The sequence below is a fragment of a genome, unplaced genomic scaffold, assembly GCF_019419815.1.
Source record: "Pyrus x bretschneideri cultivar Hongxiangsu unplaced genomic scaffold, Pyrus_bretschneideri_v1 Contig35, whole genome shotgun sequence".
Lineage (NCBI taxonomy): Eukaryota > Viridiplantae > Streptophyta > Magnoliopsida > Rosales > Rosaceae > Pyrus > Pyrus x bretschneideri.
In genome coordinates this window covers 2,765,199-2,790,954 of record NW_025999668.1, presented here as the reverse complement: position 1 = coordinate 2,790,954, position 25,756 = coordinate 2,765,199, and the positions used below count along the sequence as shown (strand labels likewise).

Sequence of the window (25,756 nt, the reverse complement as noted above, 5' to 3'; positions counted from 1 at the left end):
CGAGCCCTAGCTTCGCACCGACGTGCGCTACACGCTGAGTATCCTACTCCCGCGGCTCAGCATGCTCTCGTGGCCCAGTCTGTTCCCGTGGCCCAGCTTGCTCCCGTCGAGCAGCCCACTCTCGTGGCCTAACCTGTTCCCGAGGCCTAGTCTGTTCCCGTGACATTCTAAGCAGCCCAAATCGACCCAAGACTATTTCAACTATCTAAAGATCGAGCCAGGGGCATTTTCACCACGTTTCTTCGCAGATTTGACATTTCCCAATTCAAATCTCGTGCCCGTAGCTACCACACTTCCACTGCTTAAGGAGGCATATTTCTTCTAAGCTCTTCCAATCCAAATGGTTAACAACATTTGTCTCAACAAGTCATAGAGTTGACGAGCGCCTTTGCACAACAGACAACCTTGGTGAATCAACTCTTGCAACGCATTGAGATCCAATGTGCCCCGGACGAGGTGTCCCAAAGAATGACAAGGGTAGATGAACCTCTCCACTAGTGTCCCGGCAAGCAGCCACTTGACTAGTCACGAACCGCGCGTTTTAACATGGTACACTCCCGACCGGACCTCCGAGATAGCTTATACTCTCATCTTAGCGCGTGGAGGAACGTGCACTCTCAGTTAGGCCCACGAACAAACATACACTCAGGTACTGTTTGGTACGTGGGATGGGACGGGACGGAACAGAGTGGGACAAGGCGTTTCGTCCCACGTTTGGTGCGCCTTAAACGGGTGGAACGAGCTGTTCCACGGGACGAGATTTGGGTGAATTTTCGTTTCACCTCACCCCCTGGAATGACTCGTTCCACATCCGTGGAACACAAAATTATAACCTCTCTGTCTCCTTCTTCTTCCTCCTTGTTTCCATCTGAGGGCATCTTTGCCCCCGCTCCGTTCCGTTCTGTCCTGTCCCGTCCCGTCCCGTCCCATTCCGTTCAGTCCCGTCCCGTCTGCATACCAAACGATATCTCACAGTTGGGGCCACACTCCGATTATCAACATGAGCAACCTTCCAGAAGAAGTGTTCATTCGCGGCAAGGCCCGCAAGGAGCATCCTCCACCTTACATCGAAGTACAGAGGATGGAGAGAAGCAGTTACTCAATCTGGTTCAAGTTTAACCAGCAGCCTGCGAGTTACCTGCTCGCCTGCTAGGAACATACCACACCCACCGCAGTCGCAGCATAGACGAGCCAAATATATGGAAGAACAGCCTAAACCAACAGGTCATGACTGGGGCAGCCAAAAGCTCTGCCACCCTAACAAAGGAAAATTTAGGAAGAAGTAAAAAGGCTCATGATCAAGCGATTGCGCAATTTCCTGCGTAACGAAGCTATTGACAAGGCGCTCCGATGAGACGTAGCCAATATAAGCGAGTCATCTTTCAATGACAAGATCGAGTAGACGGGATTACCGCATATAGATTGCTGGATATAAAGACTACTTATGTTCCGACAATTGTAGCAAGTCAGCCTAATGGCACGCCGGGGACAAACGAGTACCAAAAGGACACACCAACCAACTACTAAGAACCGGGGGCAAGCTAAGGATTATTTCTGTTGTCCCGGTAGTCCAGCTTTCCTCAGCTACACTCACGACAATGATTTCCATGCTCTCCAATGCGAGAGGGTAAACTAATTCCCTGACACCCAAAAGGGTCTGTTCTCCAACGCGAGAGGATAAACTAATTGTTCTCCAGTGCGAGAGGGTAAACCAATTCCCTGACACCCATATGGGTTTGCTATCTAGTGTTAGAGGATAAACTAATTGCTCTCCAGTACGAGAGGATAAACTAATTGCTCTCCAGTACGAGAGGATAAACTAATTGCTCTCCAGTGCAAGAGGGTAAACTAATTCGCCGACACCCATATGGGTCTGCTCTCCAGTGCGAGAGGGTAAACTAATTCCCCGACACCCATCTGTGTAAGCTCTCCAGTGCGAGAAAGCCACATGGCTCAAAAGATCTAATGCCTGAAAATCGAGTAGGAAGCAAAATGGTCAGAGGGCAGCAGCTACTTTTTGCACTCAACAATTCGCTCATCCAACACTTCATCTTTAGCAGCTTCGATCTTGGCAGTTCCATCTTTGACTGCTCCATCTATGGCAGCTGAGAAATCAAACTCAAGAAGTTTCTTCATTTCCAACAAGCAACCCAAACCATAACCTATGCCACTCCATTTCCTCGGCCTATGCTGAGCCAATCCTTGGCTTCAATCAAACCGAGCAGCACAAGTAATGGCCTCTGCCACACCACCTCATTGGCCCATGCTAAGTCAACTCCTAACGTCTATCAGCCAACGTGTTGCACCATCCCAATAGCTGTACTGTGACAACACTATCCAAGAAGAAGACAAGGAAAATTAAATTTTTTACATCAGTGCGGCGCAGAGACGAAGCAAGAAACGAAAGATGATCTTTTGCACGGGCAAAATGTAGAAGATTGCTAGATGAGGGGAAACAAATATCCTATAAGCTTTCTCTCTCTTGTAAGGTAGAATAAATCGCTCTCCAAAGTTGTTTTAACAACCCATTTAAGGTGGACTTAAATAGACTTTGAGAGGAATTTATTTCCCTTTCCTAGAAGGATCTAATTTCATATTAAAGAGGGAATCTACATCAAAATAGGAAGCAGTCCTAAGTTTCCTAGAGCAAGATCTCTACACTTGCTGCCCTTTCCTACGAGCAGCCCAGCAGGTGTGGGGGCATTGTGGAGACAAAAATAATCAAGAGGCGACACATGAATTTTTGGGTTAAAAGGACAAAATTACCCTCGAGGCACATCAGGTTTCCTACGCGCAAGCAGCAGGCAAGCATCCCTCAACCAAGCCAAAAGTGCCCAAAATAGGTAACAAATTCAAAATTATTTCATTCATCCTCATCTTATATTCCCTACAAGGTATTTACTCCATAACCTTCAAAACATTCCATATAAATTGAGTTAATTGGCCGATTAATGGATTTATTACCTAATTAATCCATTAATTGCCAAATAACTCTCCCATTACACCCCAAAAAACACCCAAATACCGGCCACTCCCTCTCCCAAAGAGGGCCAGCCTATGCTCTATAAATTGGACCCCATTTTCTCTAAAAAGCTAAGTTACACACTCTTGCAAAACTCCCAAAAACCCTCCAAACACTTTTCTCTCTAAATTCTAATTTTGGCATCGGAGGTTCTTCGGCCAAAGCCTCCCCCCCCAGCGCCCATTTCATTGTGGGCGCGTGAGGCTCTTGGCCTTGACTTAAGGTGTTATTTGTTTTGTAGGTGCAATTTTGTCCAAAAACAAGGAGGAAGAAATTTGCATCCACAGATTTGTTGATTGATCTTTAGAAAATTCATAAAGAGGTGTCTTTTGGTACACAACAAAGTACAAGTAGGGTGGTAGTTCTCAAATGACGAGTGGAGGTACTTCATCAAGCATGATAGAAACCGAAAGAAAGTTGAAGGAAAAGATTGAAATGAGAAAAGCAAAAGAGAGCCCAGATTGTGCACAATAATGTGGATAGGTATCTTTCCAATCCTTTGATATATATTGAATTGGTGGAGGGTGAATTGGGTTTCTAAGTATCCTATTTTGGCACGTGTTGCAAGAGAATTTTAGCACAAGTGAACTGATAATTAATCCATATCGTCGTTATTTGAGTCCAAAAATGCTGGAGGCTTTGATTTGTACCAAAATTGGCTTAGGTATATCCATGTTGCATTACTTCATAGGCAACCATTGAGGAGATAGAGGTTTTATTTATTCCATTTGATTTTGTTAGCTTATTTTAAGTTAATTTTAATTACATGTTCATTCTTTTTTTATTTTAAGGTGCAATGTTGCCCCTAGGCCGTCTAAGCGTTAGGAAACAAACTCTCATTCAAACTTGAGTGTTGAGCTTGAGGACTTGAAGAGGTGTGGAAGATATGAAACTTTGCATGTTTATTTGTAAAGTTGGAATGTTTATTTAAGTGTAGAAGAATTGAATTGTGATGTTTATTTTAATTTGGACTTTTAGAAGACTTGAACTTTGATTTTTTTTGTCCAAGTTGGACTTTTGGAAGAATTGAACCTTTGATGTTTATTTTAAGTTTTGAACTTTGGAAGACTTGATTATAGTTAACGTTCAATGTTTGAACTTTGATTTTAATGTCTTTGGTTCTAGGTGGAATGCTTGTTTTATTGATTGTGTTGGAATTGTTACTTTGAAGTATTCTTCAAAAAACAAAAAAAAAAAAAAAAAAAAAAAAAAAAGAAGAACCAAACTGGAACTGAACTGATAAAAAACCGAATCAAAAGCAAACCGATGAAAAACAGAATCGAATTACTATTCGGTTCGGTTTCAGTTTTGGCAAAAAACGGAACCGAATTGTACCGAACCCACCTCTACATATTTCCACCAAGCCTAACTTCCTTTCCCTTTCTTCCCCCACATGCCTCACTTATGAGATTTCTTGTAAAATGTCCATAAGAGAAAGAAACCTTACTCATTGTATAAAGTAGACAGGATTAAGAAGTTAAAGATGACTACCAGCATATCAGCTCCTCCTCCGCTGTCACATAGAAATACAAGAGAGAAAAATGGGACGAGCAAAGATGTACGAAAGGTGATGGGAAGGAAGTGAAACAAATGTACATGAAAAAAGAAAACTAAAACTGAAAACAAAAATTAATTTTCAGTAGATTTTATCTTATACTTTTATTTCCTACTTTCTCCTTCATTTACCTTCCTTTCTTCTTTCACCCTTCACCCTTCTTCATTCCTCATTCTTCCATATACATTTTCTCTATCTGAATAAAAATATAAAAAAATTCAAAATTCACAATTCAAAATAAAAAAATAAAAATAATTTTCAAGCGTAGCCTTTCTTTATTTTTTTTGAACAAACGATATTTCTACACTGAAGGGTTGGGAGTGGGCTGAACCTCACAATGAGTTGGCAATAATGTAATTAAAATTCACCTTTAACGAGTATCGAACCTAAAGTCTCTCAATAAAAAAGAATACCACTAGATTGTAATACTAATAAACATATCGTGGCCTCAATGCTAAGTTTTAGAATGGGGCCGCACGAGCCAATGCTGATATGGGCTTTTACCATTGTCCGTTGCTAAAACAGGCATCGCGCAAACAAACGGTCCCGGCGCGGATAATGTTTGTGTCGGTCCCCGCGTATTTAGCGATGACGGGCCTCGCCCAATAGCTTTGACTGTCAACGAAGAAATCGCGATCTCTCTTTCCAATTGGGGTGGAAAGGCAGCCGATGCCATTTGACAAAACAGAATAATAAAAGTAAAGTCACCACCGCCAATCATCCAATCACGGATTCTTCCTCTTCCCACTTCACTCCTCTCTCTCTCTCTAGTTTCTCTCTCGACAGGCAAAAGCTGCGACTACTCCGGTGCGGTCGGAGAAATGTCGAACTTCAACTCCCCGATCAGGCTGTCGTCGTCCGTCGTCAGACACCTGAAGCAGTACAGAGTGAGGAGAATGGGCAGCAATCCGCTGCTCCCGCACTCCAGATCCTTCACCACAACCGAGGGCCACCGCCCAATCATTGTCCACAAGCGCAGCCTCGACATTCTACACGACCCCTGGTTCAATAAAGTAACACCCAAATCCAAATCCCTCGTTGTTTTTTTTTTTTTTTTTTTTTTTTTTTTGCGTAATTTTGATTTTTTAATTAATTACAGTTTATATGATCTGATCAATTAGTGGTTGGGATTTGGTTATGTGCGGCACCGGCACATTTGGTAAATTGGATTGTTATTATGTGTGTTGGGTTAAAATGTAAGAGATTAATTATCGAAATTGTTGTTGGTTAAGCAAACTATTGAACTAACATCATGTTCATTACTGAATAATCCGAAATTCGAGTGTAGTTTAAGCAATGCGCCTAATTATTTGAATGAGTTTTTGTTATAGCGGTACAATCTTTCTGTTTAATCTAAATTCGACAGACGAGCGTTATTGGAATTTGAATGAGTGTTGAATATTGGTGGTGCTAAACCATGGCATTGTGTGATACTACATATTGCATATGAATACTGATGGTGTTTATCATCTTCGTGTTTTCGATATTTGGTTAATTTGATTTTAAAGTTGCAAATAGTTGATCTTTGCTTTTGCTTTTTTGCCTTTAAATGATTGTCAAATTAGGGGACGTCATTTTCCTTTACAGAACGAGATCGTCTTGATCTTCGGGGACTTCTCCCTCCAAACGTTATGTCTACCGAGCAGCAAATTGAACGCTTTAGTAAGTCTGTTCTTACTTTCTTTTTGGTTCTTTTTCCTTTTGTAGAGACAAAGTTAATACCGTTCCCATTTAATGTTAAGAAATAAATCTTAAACGTAAAATAGTTATATACACGCACATATAACTTATGTAAAAGCTGTCAATGAGGGCTTTCAGTTACTTTGGATATATGACTAATTCAAATAAGTTTAAGAAGATGGAGGAACTGCATATCTAAACCTCAACGAATGATGAAAAGTACTGAATGTAATAGAGTTGTAGTGTATAGTTAAAGAAGAAAATGTGTAGCAAGTTACGTAACATTTTTGTTCCTGTTCGACTATCTCTACTAATACGTTATTTTATAGTTTCAATTCTTAATTTCATTGGTGTATAAACCTTGATATGTTGAGAGTTTAATTGTTTTTGTTGTTTAAGTCAAAGGTACGTCCTGACTGATACTCTTTTTAAGGGGCCATTTTTAACTAACTGGTTTCTCAAATATGCTGGGAGTAGATAACCAGCATATAAATAAATAGGGGAATATGTTAGGGGCAAGGAATAGTTTTCAAAATTTCCTGCATCTTTGTATGTGATATAGATTGGACAATTGTGTCCTCAGGCCACTTTTTAGTGGCTTAGGTTGGGGACTAAGGGGAAGACCGTATTTGTTTGTTACGGTCTCTGAATCAGGTCTCTTTCTCCCCCCTTGCTTCTTCTACGTTTAAGTTTTTGAAGTTATTCCCAAGTGTGTTAGATTTCTTAGTAGTTTACTAGAGCAGCAAGAGTTTTCCATATTCGTGGATTTTCATAGTGTTTAAGCATTGTGCTTTCTCTCTTAGTTTTAGATGTTCAAACCCATTTTGTTACCAGATAAACTAACTGAAATGTTTTTATTAATACCTATTGGAATTTGTTAATTGACAGTGGTTGACCTGAAAAGACTTGAACATCAAGCAAGAGATGGACCGTCTGATCCAAATGCTCTGGCAAAGTGGCGGATACTTAACCGGTTGCATGACAGAAATGAGACAATGTATTATAAAGTGAGTTAACTTCAGCATTCATCTACTTAATGTCGAGGTGTATAATACTTTAAAATTGATGTGTACCATTTATCTTCATTAGGCGATATTTAAAAAATAACATGTTTCAAAATTTTAATGCGTAAGTTGAAATGTTACATTTTTTGATGGATCATGTTTTATTTAAAATTGTAACTGTGAACAGGTTTTGATTGCCAACATTGAGGAGTATGCACCTATAGTCTACACTCCTACTGTGGGTCTTGTATGCCAGAATTACAGTGGTCTGTTTAGAAGGCCGAGGGGAATGTACTTCAGTGCAGAAGATCGTGGAGAAATGATGTCCATGGTTTATAATTGGCCAGCTGATCAGGTCTTTATACTTATTAAGGGCGCCCTCATTGTATGCCATATTTCGTATGAGCTATCATCACTTTGTAGATTGGTCTTTGTTTTCTCAGGCTTTCATATGTTTGGTCTTCATTTTCTTTTTTTTGTTAATATAATATTCTCTGTTTCATCCTATAGAAAAATTATATACATAAATCTTGATTGCTAATTAGTCGCATTGAATCATTGGTAATGACTTGAAGAGTTATTAAGTCGCCCAAAATTTAGTCTTAGCTATTGGTATTTCATAATGTTAATTTACTGAGTCTTATTTTACTTAGTTCCAACTTTCAGATGTCTTTGTTTCATTATTGTCTGTCAATATGCCAGTTCTTGATGCTTGTTTTTCTATCTTCCTTGCATTTTACATGGCCATATGATGTAAGACACCAGCAGGTTTGTAACGTTTGCTAGCTACTTGTTTGGAAGTTATGGTTTTTTAATTTTTAAATGAGTGATTCAAGCCAGGACTAGTAAATGCGCAAAATGGTAGAAGTACAGATATGGGACTTCAGAGTGAGAGACGTGGGTTCATAGTTAACCAGTTTAACCGAATAGATTATATTTATTGAGGTTCATGTGCATCTAAAACTAGGAGGAGAAAAGGTTTTAAGTATTAATAGAAGGTCAATTGTTAAAGATAGTAAAACAGAAACAGAGGCTAAATTTAATCACCCTTCTTCTCATTTTAACATTTTCCTTGGGGTATGAGTTTTGAATGTGACCATCAGTCTTGGTATTTCAGAAATAACACAGCCTAATTCTTTACCGAAATAAGAAATGGTTCAACATAATTCATGTGATCAATCATGGAAATCATTTGCAGGTTGATATGATTGTTGTTACCGATGGGAGCAGAATATTGGGTCTTGGAGACCTTGGAGTCCAGGGAATTGGAATTGCGATTGGGAAGCTGGATTTATATGTTGCTGCTGCTGGAATAAACCCTCAAAGAGTAATGTCTTGCTCATTTGTTTTCTTTTGGTTACGGTTCATCACCAAATTAGATAACTGTGATGTGTTTGTCGCAACATATACATCCATAAAATGCAGCAAAAGTGTTTACTCCTAGTATGATTGCAAGTGATGATTGTCAAATTATGTCGGTGAACCCATTTAAATTACATTGATCCTTATATGTCAAATTCTTTTGATAAATGATATTTGAGTTTATGTATCATTCTTTTTTATGGTATCCCTACTGGCTTAAAGGGCCCAGAATGACAATTTTCCATCCATTTCTATTTCCTTTTAGCTATAAACTTTTTTCTTGTTTTGTATATATAAAATACACCAACTGCTAGAGGGTTCTTAATGTAATAGTGGGGAATTAGAGATACTTTCATCTTCCAAGATTGTGAACCGCTAGATCTTGTTGGGTGTTTTCCATTGATGTTGACCTGGTGAACCTTCCTCTTGATTTGTGTTGTGCGTCATTTTGCACATACTCTCCTTGTGGTCACATGTGAAAGTTATTTTGATGTAATACTGGGGAATTAGTGATACTTTCGTCTTCCAAGATTGTGAACCACTAGATCTTGTTGGGTGTTTTCCATAGGTGTCGACCTGGTGAACCTTAATCTTGATTTGTACTATGCATCATTTTGTACATACTCTCCTCGTGGTCACATGCGGAAAGTTGTTTTGAAAAATTTCCTTCTTATTGTTCTTCATCCCTTATCTTGTAGGTACTTCCTGTCATGATTGATGTGGGAACTAACAATGAAAAGCTGCTCAAAGACCCATTGTGTAAGTATTTCGTCATCCAATCTTGGTCAATCTAGTATGGTATAAGAAGCCGCTGTTATGATTCTTTGCATTGTAAATATAGTGCTGGTACAATAAATAATATTTATGTGAATTGAATTGGCGCTCTAAAGAATTGGGTAACAATTACTTCAGAAAACAATTATTCTGTTTTGAAGTCAATCAAAATATGGTTCTGGTACATGATGACGGAATATGCACGGAAGTTTTGTGATTGTTCTTTTGGTGTTCCATCATCCTTTAAGACATGCAATTTAAGATGTTCATATATATTAATGAGTGAGCACATGGCAAGTGTGTTGTAAATACAGGATTTGTAAAAGTGGTGGAGTACAAGAAGTGTGGTGATTCTTAACACTGTAAAACAAGAGGCAATTTCATTGCAAGAAAAAGAGAACATATAAACATTAAGGCAGCATGCAAAATTTTTTGTATAACGTTGAATTAGATGCCCAAAACTCCTGTTCTGTTTTTCCGGTTGAATATATATTTTTTTACCATTACCGTGTCCTAGATGTAGAAGTAGAAAAGGAAAAACAAAAGTACAAAGGTAAGTGACACTAGTGTCATTGTTGTCTAATAAAAAATTCAGTCAATATTTTTACAGTAATTGGGACAGGTCGTAGCCAAATGATAAAACATTATATTCAACAACTATAACAAGTACTTGTAATATTTAATGGTTCAATTATTCTTTTTTATGTCTAGCTTTCACTTTTCAGATCATTAATATTCACTGTGGCATCAGTAGCATTTGTATTGCTTTCTGAGTTCTTTCCTTATGTATAAGTTTTCTTTGACAGTTGATTTTATATCCATAGCAATCAACAACCATCCATTCTTTATTCTTAGATTTGGGATTGCAAAGACATCGTCTTGATGGTGATGAGTATCTTGCTGTTGTTGATGAATTCATGGAAGCTGTGTTTACTCGTTGGCCAAATGTGATTGTGCAGGTAATTTGAAGTGTCATTCCTGTTTACATAGTTACACGAAGCTGGAATGCTAATATGCACCACTTTTCTCAAAAAAAAAAAAAAAAAACACTTACACAACTTTTCTGTACAGTTTGAAGACTTCCAAAGCAAGTGGGCCTTTAAGTTGTTACAGCGTTACAGAAGTACCTATAGAATGTTCAATGATGATGTTCAGGTATTTGACTTCTTCCTTTCTTGAGGTAGCATCTGATCATTTTTAGTGGATGGCTGTGTCATCGTTTTATATCAATCAGGGTAAATTTAAACTCCTTGCTCACCTTTTGAGTAAAGTCCTCTATTTACACTTTCAAATTAAAGTATAGTTAGTAGGCCCAGTTTTATAGCTTTAATTGAAGGTCTCTTTCTAGTTCAAAAGTCCAATCCTATGTTCTTAGCCTGCAAAAGACAAAGAAACAAAACTATACTAACCTTTCCATCGGAAAAAAAAAAAAAAATTAGAAATCTACTTTGAGACACACACTTTTCATCCTTACATTTTTCGCTAGCTCTGGGGTTGGCGACCGTGTTGTGTTTGCCGCATTTGTGTCGTTTTCATGACACGATCATGTCAAACCCATTCAAATGAACAGGTAATATGACCCGACTTGTTAAAGAAAATATATTTTACTTCAATAAATAATCAATTGAAAAATGTCAAACTGAATTACTGAACATGCAATATCTACATACCACATTGTCACATAAAATTAAAGAAATTACCTTAATTTGGAAGGATTCGTGGTCAAATATGAATGTTAGCTGGGAATCTCGATTCGCAACCTTGCAGTTGGGTTATGGGAAAAGTAGTTGGCTGTGATTCATCACTAGTTGTGGTGGTGCATGGTAGTGGTGGCTTGGACGGTGAGATGAGACAAGCCCGTGGTCATGGTAGGGGCTTGGACGGCGAAATGAGACAGAGAGATGGCGATGGGAGAGAGAGAGAGAGAGAGTGAGCGTTGAGACAGAGAGAAGACAAACCGAGTAGAGTTGATACTGGGAGTCTGCGAGAGAGAGAGGGTGAGAGTATAAGAATCCAACAGTAAGGATGTAATCTCACTTATGTTAGATTGAATCCTATGGCTATTGTAGTAGGTTTTCTTTAGTAGTTAAAAAATTACCATAATAACAACCCAATTAGTTAACTCATTGACCTGAAATTGTTATGTTCGTGTCGTTTCGTGTTAGGTTAACGAGTCGTGCAAGATATTGCTTGGTGTAGGTGAAAGTCAAAAGAATGGTGTCTTTACATGATATCCTTGATTTACAACAAAAATTATACATCTTCACTGTACATCTTTATTCAGATTTTTGGGTAATATTGAACGTTTGTTAGCCCATTAGTTACTTTCAGAATATAGGTACAGTGAAGATATATCATTAGCAGTATGTCAACTACCCAGAAATTTATCATTGCTAGTTGGGCGAAATTACAGTTTCGGATATACTTGTATACTAGGCTGTCAATTTTGTCTTAGTGTAATAAACAGGAAATGAAAACATATCGCCTGTATATGTTGTTTTATACCCATTTACTACTGATTTGTATATGTTGCTGCAGTATATGTATATGTGAGTGTGTGTATATATATATATATATATGTATGTATATACTACTTATATAATATATATATATGTATGTATATATGTAGATGCATAGATGTATATGTGTGGGCGTATAAGAATGTAAATATAATTTTTGTCCTTTTTACCTTTACTCCAACACCAATTGAGGGATCCCTCAAATAAGGTTTTCTGAGGAACACCCTTTTAGGGCCCACTCTTCATTGTATTTCAATGGTTAAACCCATTTAATTTTGAAGTACTCCCTCAAAGATCCTTGCAAAAAAAGCACTCAAATCTGAAGTCATTTAACCAATCGATTAAATGGTTGTTACTTTAGTCTTTCTTGGAATACTGTGTTCGTCTACTTTCTTCGCTACAATAGGATGTCTTAATAGCTTCTTATTTGCCTCCACTTTTCCAAGGATAATTTTTTAACGATGAATTAAAATTTTTAAATATAGACGGTTCTTATGTTTGAAATGAAACTCAAAGTGGGGCCCACAAAGTGCCCCTCAAATAAGGTTATTTGATCCCTCAATAGAAGGGAACTCGTATTTACAATTTTTGCGATAATGATTGATGGGAAATTCATTGGACACTAGATAGCAGGAACTTGAGTAACAGTTCTTCAACCTTCCTGATTGTAGAACTTGAATCCAGATATTTACCTGTCTTTCCTTTTGCGAAGCAAGAAAATGATGCATGTGAAGGAGGGTGTTGGTTTGATGTTCAGTGTTGCATGATTTACTAACTGCTTAAGCATTTGTAAGACGTGGGCAATTATATATATTGACCTGTTTTAAATTTGTCTTAATTCTATATCTGGACCAGGTTTTTGAAACTGGGATATATGGTTTGGACATATAACTTATCTTTCCATTCCGGTTTATTTTCATCTAATTTCATGTCAATCTTCTTATAGGGAACAGCCGGAGTTGCAATAGCTGGACTTTTAGGAGCTGTAAGAGCACAAGGAAGGCCAATGATTGACTTCCCTAAACAAAAAATTGTTGTTGCTGGTGCTGGAAGGTTAGTACTTAAAGATACTCAATTCTTTAAAGCATATACTTCTGAGCAGTGAAAGACATGAATACAAGGAGTGTGGATGTTTTGATAGAGTGGTAATGAAAACCGGATAGAGCATTAATTTATTTTATTGATTTAATGGCTGGTAAGATGTTAGTGGTCCTTTGAATATGGTTGTACCTCCAACAACTATAAACAATATTTGCTTGCCTGTCAGTTTATTCTATTTCGACGTGGGACTTAGAGAGGGCCTGTTTTCTTAGTGCTATAGTTTCTGTTCTGTTGGACTTTACTTGGAGAGATATTCTCTTGCGGAGTGGAGTACAGTCTCTGATTTACATTGTCAAATAAACATGCAACACTGCCAACTGTTGTTTTGGGAGGCTTCTATTTGGCCTTGAATTTATGCATCTTTATACCGCAAAATAAGGCTAAAGAAATTACAGTGACAATGAATTATCAAGGCTTCTTTGCTTATTCTTTGCATTTTTACAGTGCAGGAATAGGGGTTCTTAATGCAGCACGGAAAACAATGGCAAGGATGTTAGGAAACAATGAAGATGCATTTCAGAGTGCAGGCAGGCAATTCTGGTTGGTTGATGCCATGGTGAGTGAGTAGTCACACAATGCCTTAGAAGGCTAGAACCATAAAAAACTCTTTCGGCTTAAGAAAAAAAAAAAAACAAGTTTTTGCTTTTATCACTAGGGAATATCCTTAGTCACTCAGTTTTTTGGTTTCAATGGAGTTCATTATAGAACTCCACTCAATAGCGAGCCTCGATGGAAATGCCCTGATTTTTCATTTCCACATATTCTTCCCCATCACGCCGTTGAAGCAGTTTCTTCCTAGTAGCAGAAATGTTGAAATATCTGCTGAGCAAACCAAATTGGCTATTTTATATAATGAGGCATTAGTATAGTATGTGATACTAAAATGCAAGGTACGATGACTCCTGTTTGTAGCTTCTTTGTTTCATCAGATAACCTTGTGGTGACTATAGAGTTCTTCCCTATATGTGTACTCGATATCTGGATCAATGAATTTGAGAGTGGATGCAGTTAAACATTGCCTGTTCTAGTTGCTTCACCATTAGCCAGACAAGATAATTAAGTTGAAAAAATTATGTTGGTCGTCATGTATGCAGGGTCTGATCACAGAGGAACGTGAAGATATTGATCCAGATGCCCGTCCATTTGCGAGGAAAGTCAAAGAAATTCATCGTCAGGGGTTAAGGGAAGGTGCAAGTCTTGTGGAAGTGGTTAGTCTATTTTTCACACTTCAGACAATATAAATTTGATCTTCTTAAGATTTTTCCATGTTTAGAGAATTAAAATATAGTACAGGAATCTGGATATGACCTATTGCTTTAAAAAATATTGTGTACACATCTTGCAAGAATTGCATTACTGAATTTGTAATTAACTTTATCTATTTTTTACAATTAATTATACAACAATACTGGTTTACCTAAGAGTTATTTATGCACTGTGTTAGTGATTTAAGCTGAACCTAGCGATACATAAAAGAATAATTAGCATTATCATCCCTATATAATAATACGGTTTTATTGAATGTTCTAAGTTCTATACTATACACATGTTATGGGAAGATGGTTATATTATTTGTTATATTGTCTAATACCTTATACTGTAGGCACTGTCATTTTTTAAATACTCATAACCACGTTATCTTTGCTAATCAGGTTAAACAAGTTAAGCCTGATGTGCTTCTTGGACTTTCTGCAGTCGGGGGATTGTTCTCAAAAGAGGTATTTAGAATGCATTATGCACATGAAAAGTTTTTCGTTAAAATCTTAGAGTATTAGCATTTTCTTTTTTCATGCTTTTGGGATCATTTTGTATCTTGAGTAGTAGTTTTGCACTTCAGAAATGATAATGATAAAAATTTAACACATGGGTGTCCGGTAGCGCTTTTATCAAGAACGAAATGCTTAATTTTTCTAAATTAAGAACGTTTAATGTAGCAAAATTTCTCATTATAGCTTGCAAAATAAAATTTTTGTTTTGCCTCATGGTCATGTACAAATTCTGTTATTTTCAACCTATTTTGTAAGATGCAAATGCAAAATTTGTGGGGGTGGTCTAACCGTGAACCGTGAACTACAAAAGTACTAATGAACTGTCTCAGTTCTTTTGTGTTAACTGATTCACTGCATCTTTATCGGCCAAGTTTGTCATGTGATGAAGGATCATTTGTACCATGTTTGTTAGCTTGTCTTTTATTCCTTTCTAGAATTTGTATTGTGCTACGCCTGGCAGTTTTGTTCTTTCAAAGTTGATGCCAAGCAGATGTAAATTTTAGGTATTAGAGGCCCTTAGAGGTTCAACTTCAACTAGACCAGCCATCTTTGCAATGTCAAATCCAACAACAAATGGTATGCCTTTTTTTTCTTTTCGGGTCTGGGATTGGGGGAGAAAAGGGTATGGAAATTCAGCTTGGTTTGTAGTGTTGAGCTACATTGTTTTGTTTTGGAACAGCCGAGTGCACTCCCGAAGAAGCATTCTCTATCGTGGGTGACAATATTGTTTTTGCCAGTGGAAGTCCATTCAAAGATGTGGATCTTGGTATGTATCAAGAAACATTTTTTTTTTTCCTCATGCGTTTTTTCTTACTGTATGAATAAGCATAATTCTGGACTTCTTATCTAGTGTAACTGGTAACCGTTAACTGATAAGTATATTAAGTACTACGTTACTGATGTTTTTTTATCTATGACGAATTTGGGGCACAAATGGTTGTTAAAGGCAGAATTATCCTTGTACCTCATTCCTTTAATCAGGCAAATATGGGGCCATTAAGTTTCACTCCTTTTCTGCTTGTTTCCTTTCCTTATTTAAGGCGAACCTTCTTTCTTTTGGTTTGCTCATGTACATTTTGGGATGATTACATGATATTTTGAGGATTCAAATCCAGCTAATTAAATAAATGAAAACATTATTTTACAAGCATTTATAAGGACTTCTTGGGAAAACTCAAGCTTAAGGAAGATTTATTGGTAGTGGAAGGCAAAGTCTTCAAGATATTGTGTGGCCAAGGACCGAGGCAGGGAGACAAGTTCATGATTAAACCGGTCTGAGACTGGAAACCTTTTATGCTCAAATGAGATGGATCTCACACCCCCTTGATGCTCAGAATGAAAGATTTGACTTTTTATTGCAAAACTTAGACCTGAATCTGAGTATACGATGCATCATCTTAGATAGGTGATGGGTCAGAGAATTACCGAAATAAAATAACATAACTCTGACTTCATGCAACATACACACCAAGGCCAACAGTTGCTTGATTCTGATCCTGTTTGTGGCTCTCGGAGCATATGCCTACCAAATGAGAACTGAAAACCTTTTTTTCAGCCGTAGAAAAGATTTGTCAGCTTCGTTTAAATTTTATGATAGCTAGTAATATTCCAGATCTACGAATCATTTCTCTGCGTTCTTATATGTAAAAAGAATCACTACCAGAAATCTGAATCATTTCTCTGTATTCTTATTTTGATACATCTACACTACCGGAAGCTCTTACCTGACGTTCTATATTTTATAGGAAATGGCACTATTGGGCACTGCAACCAGGGAAACAACATGTACCTCTTTCCTGGGTTAGTTGTCCACTTTCCCTCTTCTGGAGTAATCCATATCCAACTTAAAATTTTCAGTCCTTACGTTTCATGATATAAATTCTACTTTGTTCATGCAGTATTGGACTTGGTACTCTATTATCTGGCTCCAGAGTCGTCTCTGATGGCATGCTACAGGCCGCAGCTGAGTGGTATTTCTCATCTACTTTATGAATCAGCTTTTACTGGATGTACATTTCGACAGTCTAGCTTGGCTCGAAAAGAATTTCACAATCTATGCATTTTATAAAATTAACCTTGCATCATCTGTTATAATCAATAAGATTCATGTTGCTTGACGCATAAAAAATGTGGTAAATAGTGTTAATTAATCAATTGAAGAGGGTCCGTTCCTCTTCTCCCAAGTATAAACTCTCCCTTGTATCGAAGTCAACTGTAATTGGACATGTGGGAAAGATAGTTAAGGATAACTCTCTTGTTAAGCACGTAATGCCAAGTATAAGGTTGTAACTGTATCCAACGCAAGTGGAGAGATATTGAGAAAGTATCCCAGAGAAGAAGATATCGAAGTCATCTGTAATTGGACATGGGGGAAAGATTGTTAAGGATAACTCTCTCGTTGAGCACATAATGCCAAGTATAAGGTAGTGACTGTACGCAACACAAGTGGAGAGATATTGAGAAAGTATTCCAGAGAAGTTTGTCAGAATTATTATGCTCCCCTTATTTGTGACTTGTTATTTTGTCCATCGAGGATATTTTTTGAAACTTTAGTGTGGAAAATTCTTCTTATTTGTTGTAGACTTTGGTTATGGTACAAATTTCTATTCCTGTTATATGATTATACGTACAGGTTTTTTCTTGAAATGCTATATGTGTGTGTGTGTGCGCGCGCATATGAAAAATTCAACTTTCTAGAGTATTTTCCATAGTATGCTTTAGGTTGTTGTGAGTTCTAACATTTGATTCAAAACAACAGCCTAGCAGCATATATGTCAGATGAGGACGTTCTTAAGGGGATTATCTACCCTTCTATATCTAGGTATAGTATCAATGGACTTAATTGCTTCCTTTTGTGTCATTTCCCCTGTTTTTATCTTTATTTGATGTTAAAGGATTTATACCCAAGCTCTTATGCATATCTATACACCGGATTCATATTTGCAGCATACGAGATATCACGAAAGAGGTGGCTGCAGCTGTGATAAGGGAAGCCATAGAGGAGGATCTAGCAGAAGGGTACCGTGAAATGGATGCTCGAGAGCTCCAGAAACTTAGTCAGGTATATCTGTTTTACACTTCTTTTGCTATTTCGGATGATAAGATACTTGAGAGTCTTTGTCTTATAATTCTATTCGAAGTACAAACCGACTTTGCTCATGAATCTAAATTTATGATGTCGTGTGAATATTGATGAAGGCTGTTATTTTATATCTCTATCCCGGTATTAATCAGTTTCCAGCCTTAATGGATAAGATGGTATGAATTTCATGATTCTCAAAACATTATCGATAGTCGAGATCAAACATAGTAATTGAAGTTTCATTCACATATTATTTCAATTTTTAGTTGTTGAACTTGTAACGGCCGCTTGTATGATTATGGATTGTAGGAAGAAATCAAAGAATATGTGCAGAACAACATGTGGAGTCCACAATACCCGACACTAGTTTACAGAGACGAATGACCGTCACCCACAGACGAGAAGTGTTGTATGTATCGATTCTTTTGGTCAAAACGTACGTGTTTTGTCACATTACTCTTCAATTGTGAGCATGTATCCTATAAGTTTTTACAATATCTTAGCGGTTCTTGTGACATATATATCTCTAACTTAAAAGTAAAGTTGCAGATTTTTGTCTTGTAATTTGTATCATAAACGATTCAAACTACATGGATCAAAATTGTAGATCGAGTTCTTCCATACTTTGAATGTATTACATACATTGTGCGTTTAGTAAGATCCACACCTCTGTCATGAACGACAGAAGAGAAGGCCAAGGGGATACTTTTGACAGGATTGGCACGTAACACATGATAAATGCCCAATGTATACGTCTCATCTGTTTGGTTCATAAGAATATTGTCAGGCCCAAAGGGATACTTTGACAGGATTTTCCGCATGCCGTATGAAGCAAAACGTACTTAAAAGACCTCCGTCGCGGTCATGGATGATAAAACCACTGCATTGGTGGTTTCAATCCTGTGATAGGTGCCATCATCTGGGAACATTGTACCCATCTCTCGACGTTGTCCAGCAATACCCCCATGTATCTGCAGCTCGTAGACAAACAACGTTTGATATCCACTGTTTGATACACTGATGTCCATGTTTACGCACAAAACAAGTCTCTTTGTGAACTTGTACTCTGTTCCTAAGTTAACGTACCAAATTGGCAATTGGTAAAATGTACGATTAGTTCAAAGTTTTGAGTCCACATTTACCAAGTTCATAACTTCAGATTAGATTAGATTAAAATAGAATATCACGAACCTGGGCAAAGATTTTCTGTTACAAAATTAGGACTTTCAACATAATTTTCTTAGGAGTCACTCCTCCATTAACAATAATGTGGCGTCCGTTTTTCATAAGAATGTCATTTGTTACTTTAACCGACCCTTCATTTGTTCAACACATACATATTGCCAGTCTAATTTGATGCATTAACTCTAGAAGGAAGCATAAAAATAATTTGGAATTGAAGAGTAAGTAATTTTGACATAAGAGGCACACACTTGAGAGTTCGCTAGTAAAAACCTCATGGTTTAAACCCTCCACCAGGCAGTAAAATGTACGCAAGTAGAAGCCAGGCAAGATGCCCATGTCTGCATGTATATCCTCATAAACATCGTCTTTCATGCCTACATTGCTCAAACAACACCATGATAACGTAATTTACTTCCACAACTTGCGCAACGACATGTTCTTCTCGTTCTCCTTCTTCATTACCTTGGCCACTGCCATCTCAAAGTCTTCTTGCGTTACGTGAACCCTTCTCTCCCTCAATGCAAACATTCCAGCTTCTGTACAAACGGCCTGCACAACGAAAAAATAAATCGAGAATAAAGATTTGATACAGCACACAAAACCTCGCTCAGTGATAAACCCCGAGGGGAAAAAAAAAGAAAGTACCTTCAGTTCTGCACCAGATGCACCATTCATCTTCTCTGCAATCTTCTTCAGGTCAATTCCACGCATCAAATTCATTCTTCTTGAATGAATTTTCAAGATGTCCCAACGAGACTGCAATTTGTGAAATGCATTAGTAAGTAATGTATTCAAGTCATGTCTGATAAACTAGGCAATGACAGCAATCAAAGGTACAATTGGACTAGAAGGCAAACATGCAAGTATTGCAATTTTTTTTAATGCAAAACCTCCAACTTCTGTGGCTTTTTCTTTTCTTATCTGACTTATTCTTATCTATTCAGATCGGAAAGCAACTGCACTCTACTAAAGCAGTTACTGCTGACCAACCTCCATAGTATACAGACAATCAATAGAATAAATGCTGACTTATGACAACGTCAAACAACCTACTGCAAAGGATCGATTCTATTATAGTGACCGGCATGTACCTCTTCACTAGGATTTGGAAACTCAATCTTCCTGTCAATTCGTCCAGGCCTAAGGAGAGCTTGATCCAGAATATCAATACGATTTGTAGCCATTAAAACCTGTCAAGGATGCAATTGAAAGAAGACCAGTGGTCAGATGAAAATTAACACAAAGAAACATTATACTGTGTTTCTAACCGGTGAATCCACATTCTGATCAGTACCTTGATCTTGTTTGATGCCTCAAACCCATCAAGCTGGTTGAGAAGCTCAAGCATAGTCCGCTGCACTTCACTGTCCCCATTGCCACTACCAGATTCCATACGAGCAGATCCGATACTGTCAATTTCATCCATAAAAATGATAGATGGCGCATGTTCCCTGAAATAAAAACCAAATTAACATAAGTTAAGCAAACAAATGAGTGCAAATCAGATTAGCAACTGTAAGTGAGTGCATCCCATAATCATTTTCAATCCATTTGGACTGGCAGGCTTGACAAGATCATTGAATGATTACAGATTCATCCAAAACCTAGTTCATTGCAGCAATATACTTGAAAGTTCAGGGAGAACCTAATAAGATACTGTTCCTTTCGCTCTTCAAAGTGCCATAGACCGGAGAAACATATATGCCCCAGATGACTCCATACTACTAATACTGATGCCAACAGCCAACATTACAATTATGAATATTTAGCCTGCTCTAGCTTAGGATAGCCGTCCACGGCATAAAGCAACAAAATTTTAAATCAAGGCAACAAAGTAATAGAAACAGAAATCTATAACCAATCTTGATGTGAAAGATCAAAACCAACCTGGCCATTACAAAAAGTTCTCTGACCATTCTAGATCCTTCCCCAATGTACTTCTGGACCAGCTCCGAACCAGAAACCCTGATGAATGTACAGTCAGTGTGATGGGCCACAGCCCTAGCCAAAAGTGTTTTCCCAGTGCCAGGTGGTCCATAAAGCAGCACACCCTGTTGTATTGAAGTGTTAGTTTCAAGGAAGAAATGTAAGTTGTAACAGTTAGCGCCTATCTAGTAAGCAAATAATGAAATGTGATAACTTGGCAAAATAGTATTACCTTTGGCTGAGCTATACCAAGACTCTCGAACAGTTCAGGATGCTTAATTGGAAGCTCAATGACCTGGAGATGGAAAGATTTTTAAACATCATTTACAACACATGTAGAAGAAAGTGTATATGTATTATCAAATAAAACAAGCCAAAACACGAAAATGCAGGGGAAAAAAAAGGGTAGGCATGTGCAAAAGCAAACCTCCTTTATTTCTTTGATTTGCTGATCCAGACCACCAATCATATCATACGTAGAATCAGGAACTTTTTCAACTTTCATAAGGTTGACCAAAGGATCAACTTTGCTTGGCAAGACCAAGTGCAGCACGTAGCTGTCATTACGGAGAGCAACCCTTGTTGATGGCGTGATCTTTGTGATATCAATGTTTTTATCAATATCAACGACATATTTCCCTTCTGGATGAACCTGGAAAACAAAAGAAGCAAATTACATAAAAAAGGTATCAAACAATTTAGTTAGCATAATTAATGAATACATTGAATAGTCTTGTAATTAAGTCAAGTTGCATAATTTTCAACTTGATCTTAAAGATTTCCTACTTACCTTAACCAAAACCTTGTTCTTTCCCATTACTTTAACAACTTCACCAACATACGATCCGGGCTCCTGAAGCAGCTGCAGTTCTTCCCTGAGCATTCTCACTGTTCAAGTTGCAAATTTAAATAAGTCTAATTGATCAACTGAAAACTCCAACTTGACTTGCGACCATGTTTAAAGGATGAAGAAAAATAAATTAGGAAGAAAAAAAAAGGCAACAAGAAATCCAAGTAAGCAAAAACACCGATTAATTGACATTGTGATCGGTATTAGATAATACAAACTGCGTACTTGCTCAAGTACATAACAGACAGACACTGTTAGAAAAATTTGAAATAGACCTTGATTACAACCCACTTTCCAATGCTGAAATCAGATGATTTCATATTATCCCCTCTGTTATTATAGTTGAGTATGTTTCTACTCCAGTTTACCGGTATACATCTCAGTTATAATTACACTAAGACAACAAAGAAAAATAATCCGAGCATACGCATCTTCACCCCTCGACGAAACACTCAGAAGAGAGTGAGCAAGCACATTTCCTATATTCATGAAACCGCGTACCACGTTCCAGTTTTCAATCTAAGATATTTTCAGACAGAAGAATTCAACAGCCTAGTTTATTAAAGACCAAAACTTTCCTAGTATTATCTTGAATTTCCTACCGAATTTATCAATCATCGTCCTCTTCAACATTTAATTTCCTAGATATCAGTCAACCAAACCAAAAAAAATAAAATCTTGACCTTAATTTCCCCAAACACAAACCGCAATGCAAGACCTAAAATCCACAACAGACCAAACAAAACTGAAAATTTTGAAGAATCAGAAATTAGGGTTTTGGAATTAGGGGAAAATCGAACCTCGGGAATTGAGCTCGTTGCGCTGAGCTTCGAGTCGATTGAGGTTGTGAGTCTTCTGGCGGACCTGGAGCTGAAGCTCGTGGATGTGCTGGAGGTAGTACTGCCTCAGTCCCTCGCCTTGCTTGGAGGCCTTGGCGGAGCACGTCTCCTCCGGCGCGGCGTCCGGGTGCTTGATCTCGACTCCGACGGCAGCCATTGCGATTCTTTAGGTGGGATTGGTGCAGTGGTTGGTGTCGGTGCGTGGCGTACTGTATCTGAGAAGTCGGGAGAAACCGAGAATAAAAGGTTGTATTCGTGTTGTACAAGAATTCTGAATTCCTATGTATTGGGCTTTATTTTAGCTGGGCTTTCAGTTGGGTTAAGAGCTGCAAATTATTTAGGGGCCCATGCTGTTAATTTGAGATTTTTCTTTTAAATTTTGTAAAATGGGCGAGGGTTTAGGGGGTGTTCGTTATTAATGACTTTTATTTTGATAGAATACGATAGCTTTATTTCATCATCTCAAGTAGATAACATATCTTGGTTGACTACACCCCAATAGTATATGGGGGTTCCTTATACAAAACTACTATAGAGTCACTACTTAAACACATCTTAGCAAGGTGATGTGCCATTCCATTACAAGAATGAGGAACATACGAGATTGTACATCCACGAAACTGGGATACCAACTCCATAACATTAGCTATAATAAAGCCAAGGCTGCAGAAATCGGTTGACCCACCATTGTAATCATTTACTACTTCGAGTCAATCAATCTCCACCTACACATGGTGGCAACCCAACTTTCTAGCAAGCAACAGACCCTCCTGCAATGCCATAAGCTCCACCTGTTTTGCATAAATGACACCTTGAAAACACCACGAGCCGACTTCCTTGAAAGCTCATCCTGCACCTCATATCACCCCTCCCCGACACCTCCTACACCCACATCCACCTTTGCAGCAGTGTCAACATTCAGTTTAAACCAACCATCACTAAGAGCCAATCATCATCGTTGCTACTTTGGCAATTTAGAATGAAGGGGTTAAGTATTAGCTAGACGAAACTCCTGCCTCCATGCAAAAGTACGTTGTACCAACACTGAATGATCCCTCTCACACCAGTGTTGCGATCTGTCCACAACGCCCACGAAAGCATCAACATAGCATCAAACTCCACCTATTTAAACTCCAAAATGTAGGTTAGCCACTCCTTCACTGATTCATGGTACGCAAATCCATCTCCAACACCCAAAGGAGTAGCAGCTTATACCGCTCGAGCAAAATTGCACTCCCTCAGAACATGGTTGCTTGTCTTAAGAGCATCATCACATCGCGGATAAAAGGTCTCCATTCACACTCATTTTTTAATCAAATTGGCTCTAGTATGGAGGATTTCAATACACATTCTTCATCCACCTACCTTAACGTTTGTTGAAGTTCCTCGCAAAATGATTTCGGAAGTAAGAACATGACTGGCATACACTAGTAAGGCTTAGTTAACAACCTTCACTAGCAACTCTCTGCCCCCACTACTAAGAAGCTTACCTTTCCACCCATTAAGCTTTTGGTAACTTTTTTCTTTGATGAACGAGAACTGTTTATTTCTTGTTCATCCTCATAAAAGTAGGGAGACCCAAGTATCGATCATGTCACTCGACTAGTTGCACCCCCAGAAACGAGGCAAGTTGGTACTGTAAAGTCGGGGCCACATTGGCACTAAAAGCAACATAACTCTTAAGAAAATTGATCTCATGTCCCAAAGCTTGAGAGTATATGTCTAAAACATGTTGGATCACCCCGCAATCCTTAACTGATGCTCGTGATAAAAAAAGAAACTGTCATCTGCTGAACAACAAATAATGTAGACATGGTGCATAATAGTGATATGAATCTCATGCAGTACTGCCTCCCTTTCTTTCCTCATAATTAACGCTGATAAGCCTTCCACACAAAGAAGAAAAAGATATGGCAAGAGGGGGTCGCCTTGTCTCAACCTTCAGTGGAGGCATAAGATAACATTTCACCTCGCTATTCACCTAGAAAAGAATACGTGATCGTTAACACACAGGTCATAATGAGTCAGACCCATGCATTTGCAAACCCAAACCGTAGCAGAACGACCTCAAAAAACCTCACTTCACTCAATCATACGCCTTATTGAGATCTAACTTTGGAGCTAAGTAACCATCCTTGCCACTCCTCTTATTATGTAAGAAGTGCCCCACCTTGGCTGCTAGTAGTGAGTTGTCAAAAATTAACCTACTAGGAACAAAAACACTCTGAAAAGGCGAAATTATAGAGGCAATCAAAGGCTTCAAACGATTCGCTATCACCTTAGCATATATTTTGAATAAAACATTACACAAACTGATTAGACATAACTGAGTCATATCTGGGGTTCTTTCACGTTTGGAATCACAACAACATGTGTAAAACACACCTCATTTGACTCAAAGAACGAACGCACTGCTTCAACAACATCCTCACCAACAATATGCCAAAATTTTGGTAGAATAATGGGGACATTCCATCCGGCCTCAGGGACTTTAAGGGGTGTATTTGGAAGACAACAAGCCTTACTTCCTCCACAATAACTGGTGCAAGTAGATCTCATTCATTGCACTCGTCACATAAGGGATAATAACATTGAACACGATTTGGAGTGCATTTAGTAGTATACCCTGTGATGCAAAGATATTAAAGAAATAACTAAGCACAATACTTTCTGTACCTTTGCGGAGACTTGTGCCACGTCCCTACCTCGTCCCTTAGGCCCTTTATAAAATTCTTCCTCCACCTATTGGAAGCTTTCTTATGGAACCACTTTGTATTGCAATCTCCTTCCTACAACCATGTCGTATGTGATTGCTGCCTCAAGTAGATTTCTTCACTTGAAAACAGCGTATCTAACCCTTCTATTAAAATTTTCTTTATACTAAAACATCCTCCATGTAGGGCTGTTTAAAAAGAACTCACAGTTTGTCTCTAGCAATCCTTATCTCCTTTTATGTATTGCCCAAAGAACTACACTGCCAGTCAAGCAACACAACTATAATCACCTTGATTTTAGAGCAAACTTGGAAAAGCTTGACACCTCGAATGCCCTGACTCCATCCTTTCTTCACCATCTCTTCATACCCTTC

General features: G+C 38.1%; 2 protein-coding genes across 2 annotated transcripts; one reads left to right on the top strand and one right to left on the bottom strand.

Annotated features, from left to right (window-relative positions):
• Nucleotides 1-5,180: 5,180 nt before the first annotated feature.
• LOC103965503 (NAD-dependent malic enzyme 62 kDa isoform, mitochondrial) lies at nt 5,181-18,522 on the top strand. The gene is made up of 19 exons (XM_009378571.3): nt 5,181-5,590; nt 6,143-6,239; nt 7,146-7,264; nt 7,449-7,616; nt 8,460-8,588; nt 9,322-9,382; nt 10,253-10,356; nt 10,469-10,552; nt 12,863-12,969; nt 13,462-13,573; nt 14,112-14,225; nt 14,670-14,735; nt 15,290-15,362; nt 15,466-15,552; nt 16,532-16,586; nt 16,685-16,756; nt 17,545-17,607; nt 17,733-17,847; nt 18,178-18,522. Exons 1-19 carry the CDS (start codon nt 5,399-5,401, stop codon nt 18,250-18,252), a joined length of 1,893 nt encoding a protein of 630 aa, XP_009376846.2. The 5' UTR covers nt 5,181-5,398; the 3' UTR covers nt 18,253-18,522.
• A 720-nt stretch (nt 18,523-19,242) lies between these two features.
• On the bottom strand, nt 19,243-22,906 carry LOC103965502 (26S proteasome regulatory subunit 8 homolog A). Its single transcript, XM_009378569.3, has 9 exons — nt 22,630-22,906; nt 21,770-21,867; nt 21,407-21,631; nt 21,212-21,274; nt 20,941-21,104; nt 20,348-20,504; nt 20,145-20,243; nt 19,699-19,809; nt 19,243-19,602 (listed from the first exon to the last, which is right to left on the bottom strand). The coding sequence occupies exons 1-9, from the start codon at nt 22,823-22,825 to the stop codon at nt 19,462-19,464; spliced, it is 1,254 nt and encodes a 417-aa protein (XP_009376844.1). The 5' UTR covers nt 22,826-22,906; the 3' UTR covers nt 19,243-19,461.
• Between the last annotated feature and the right edge of the window lie 2,850 nt (nt 22,907-25,756).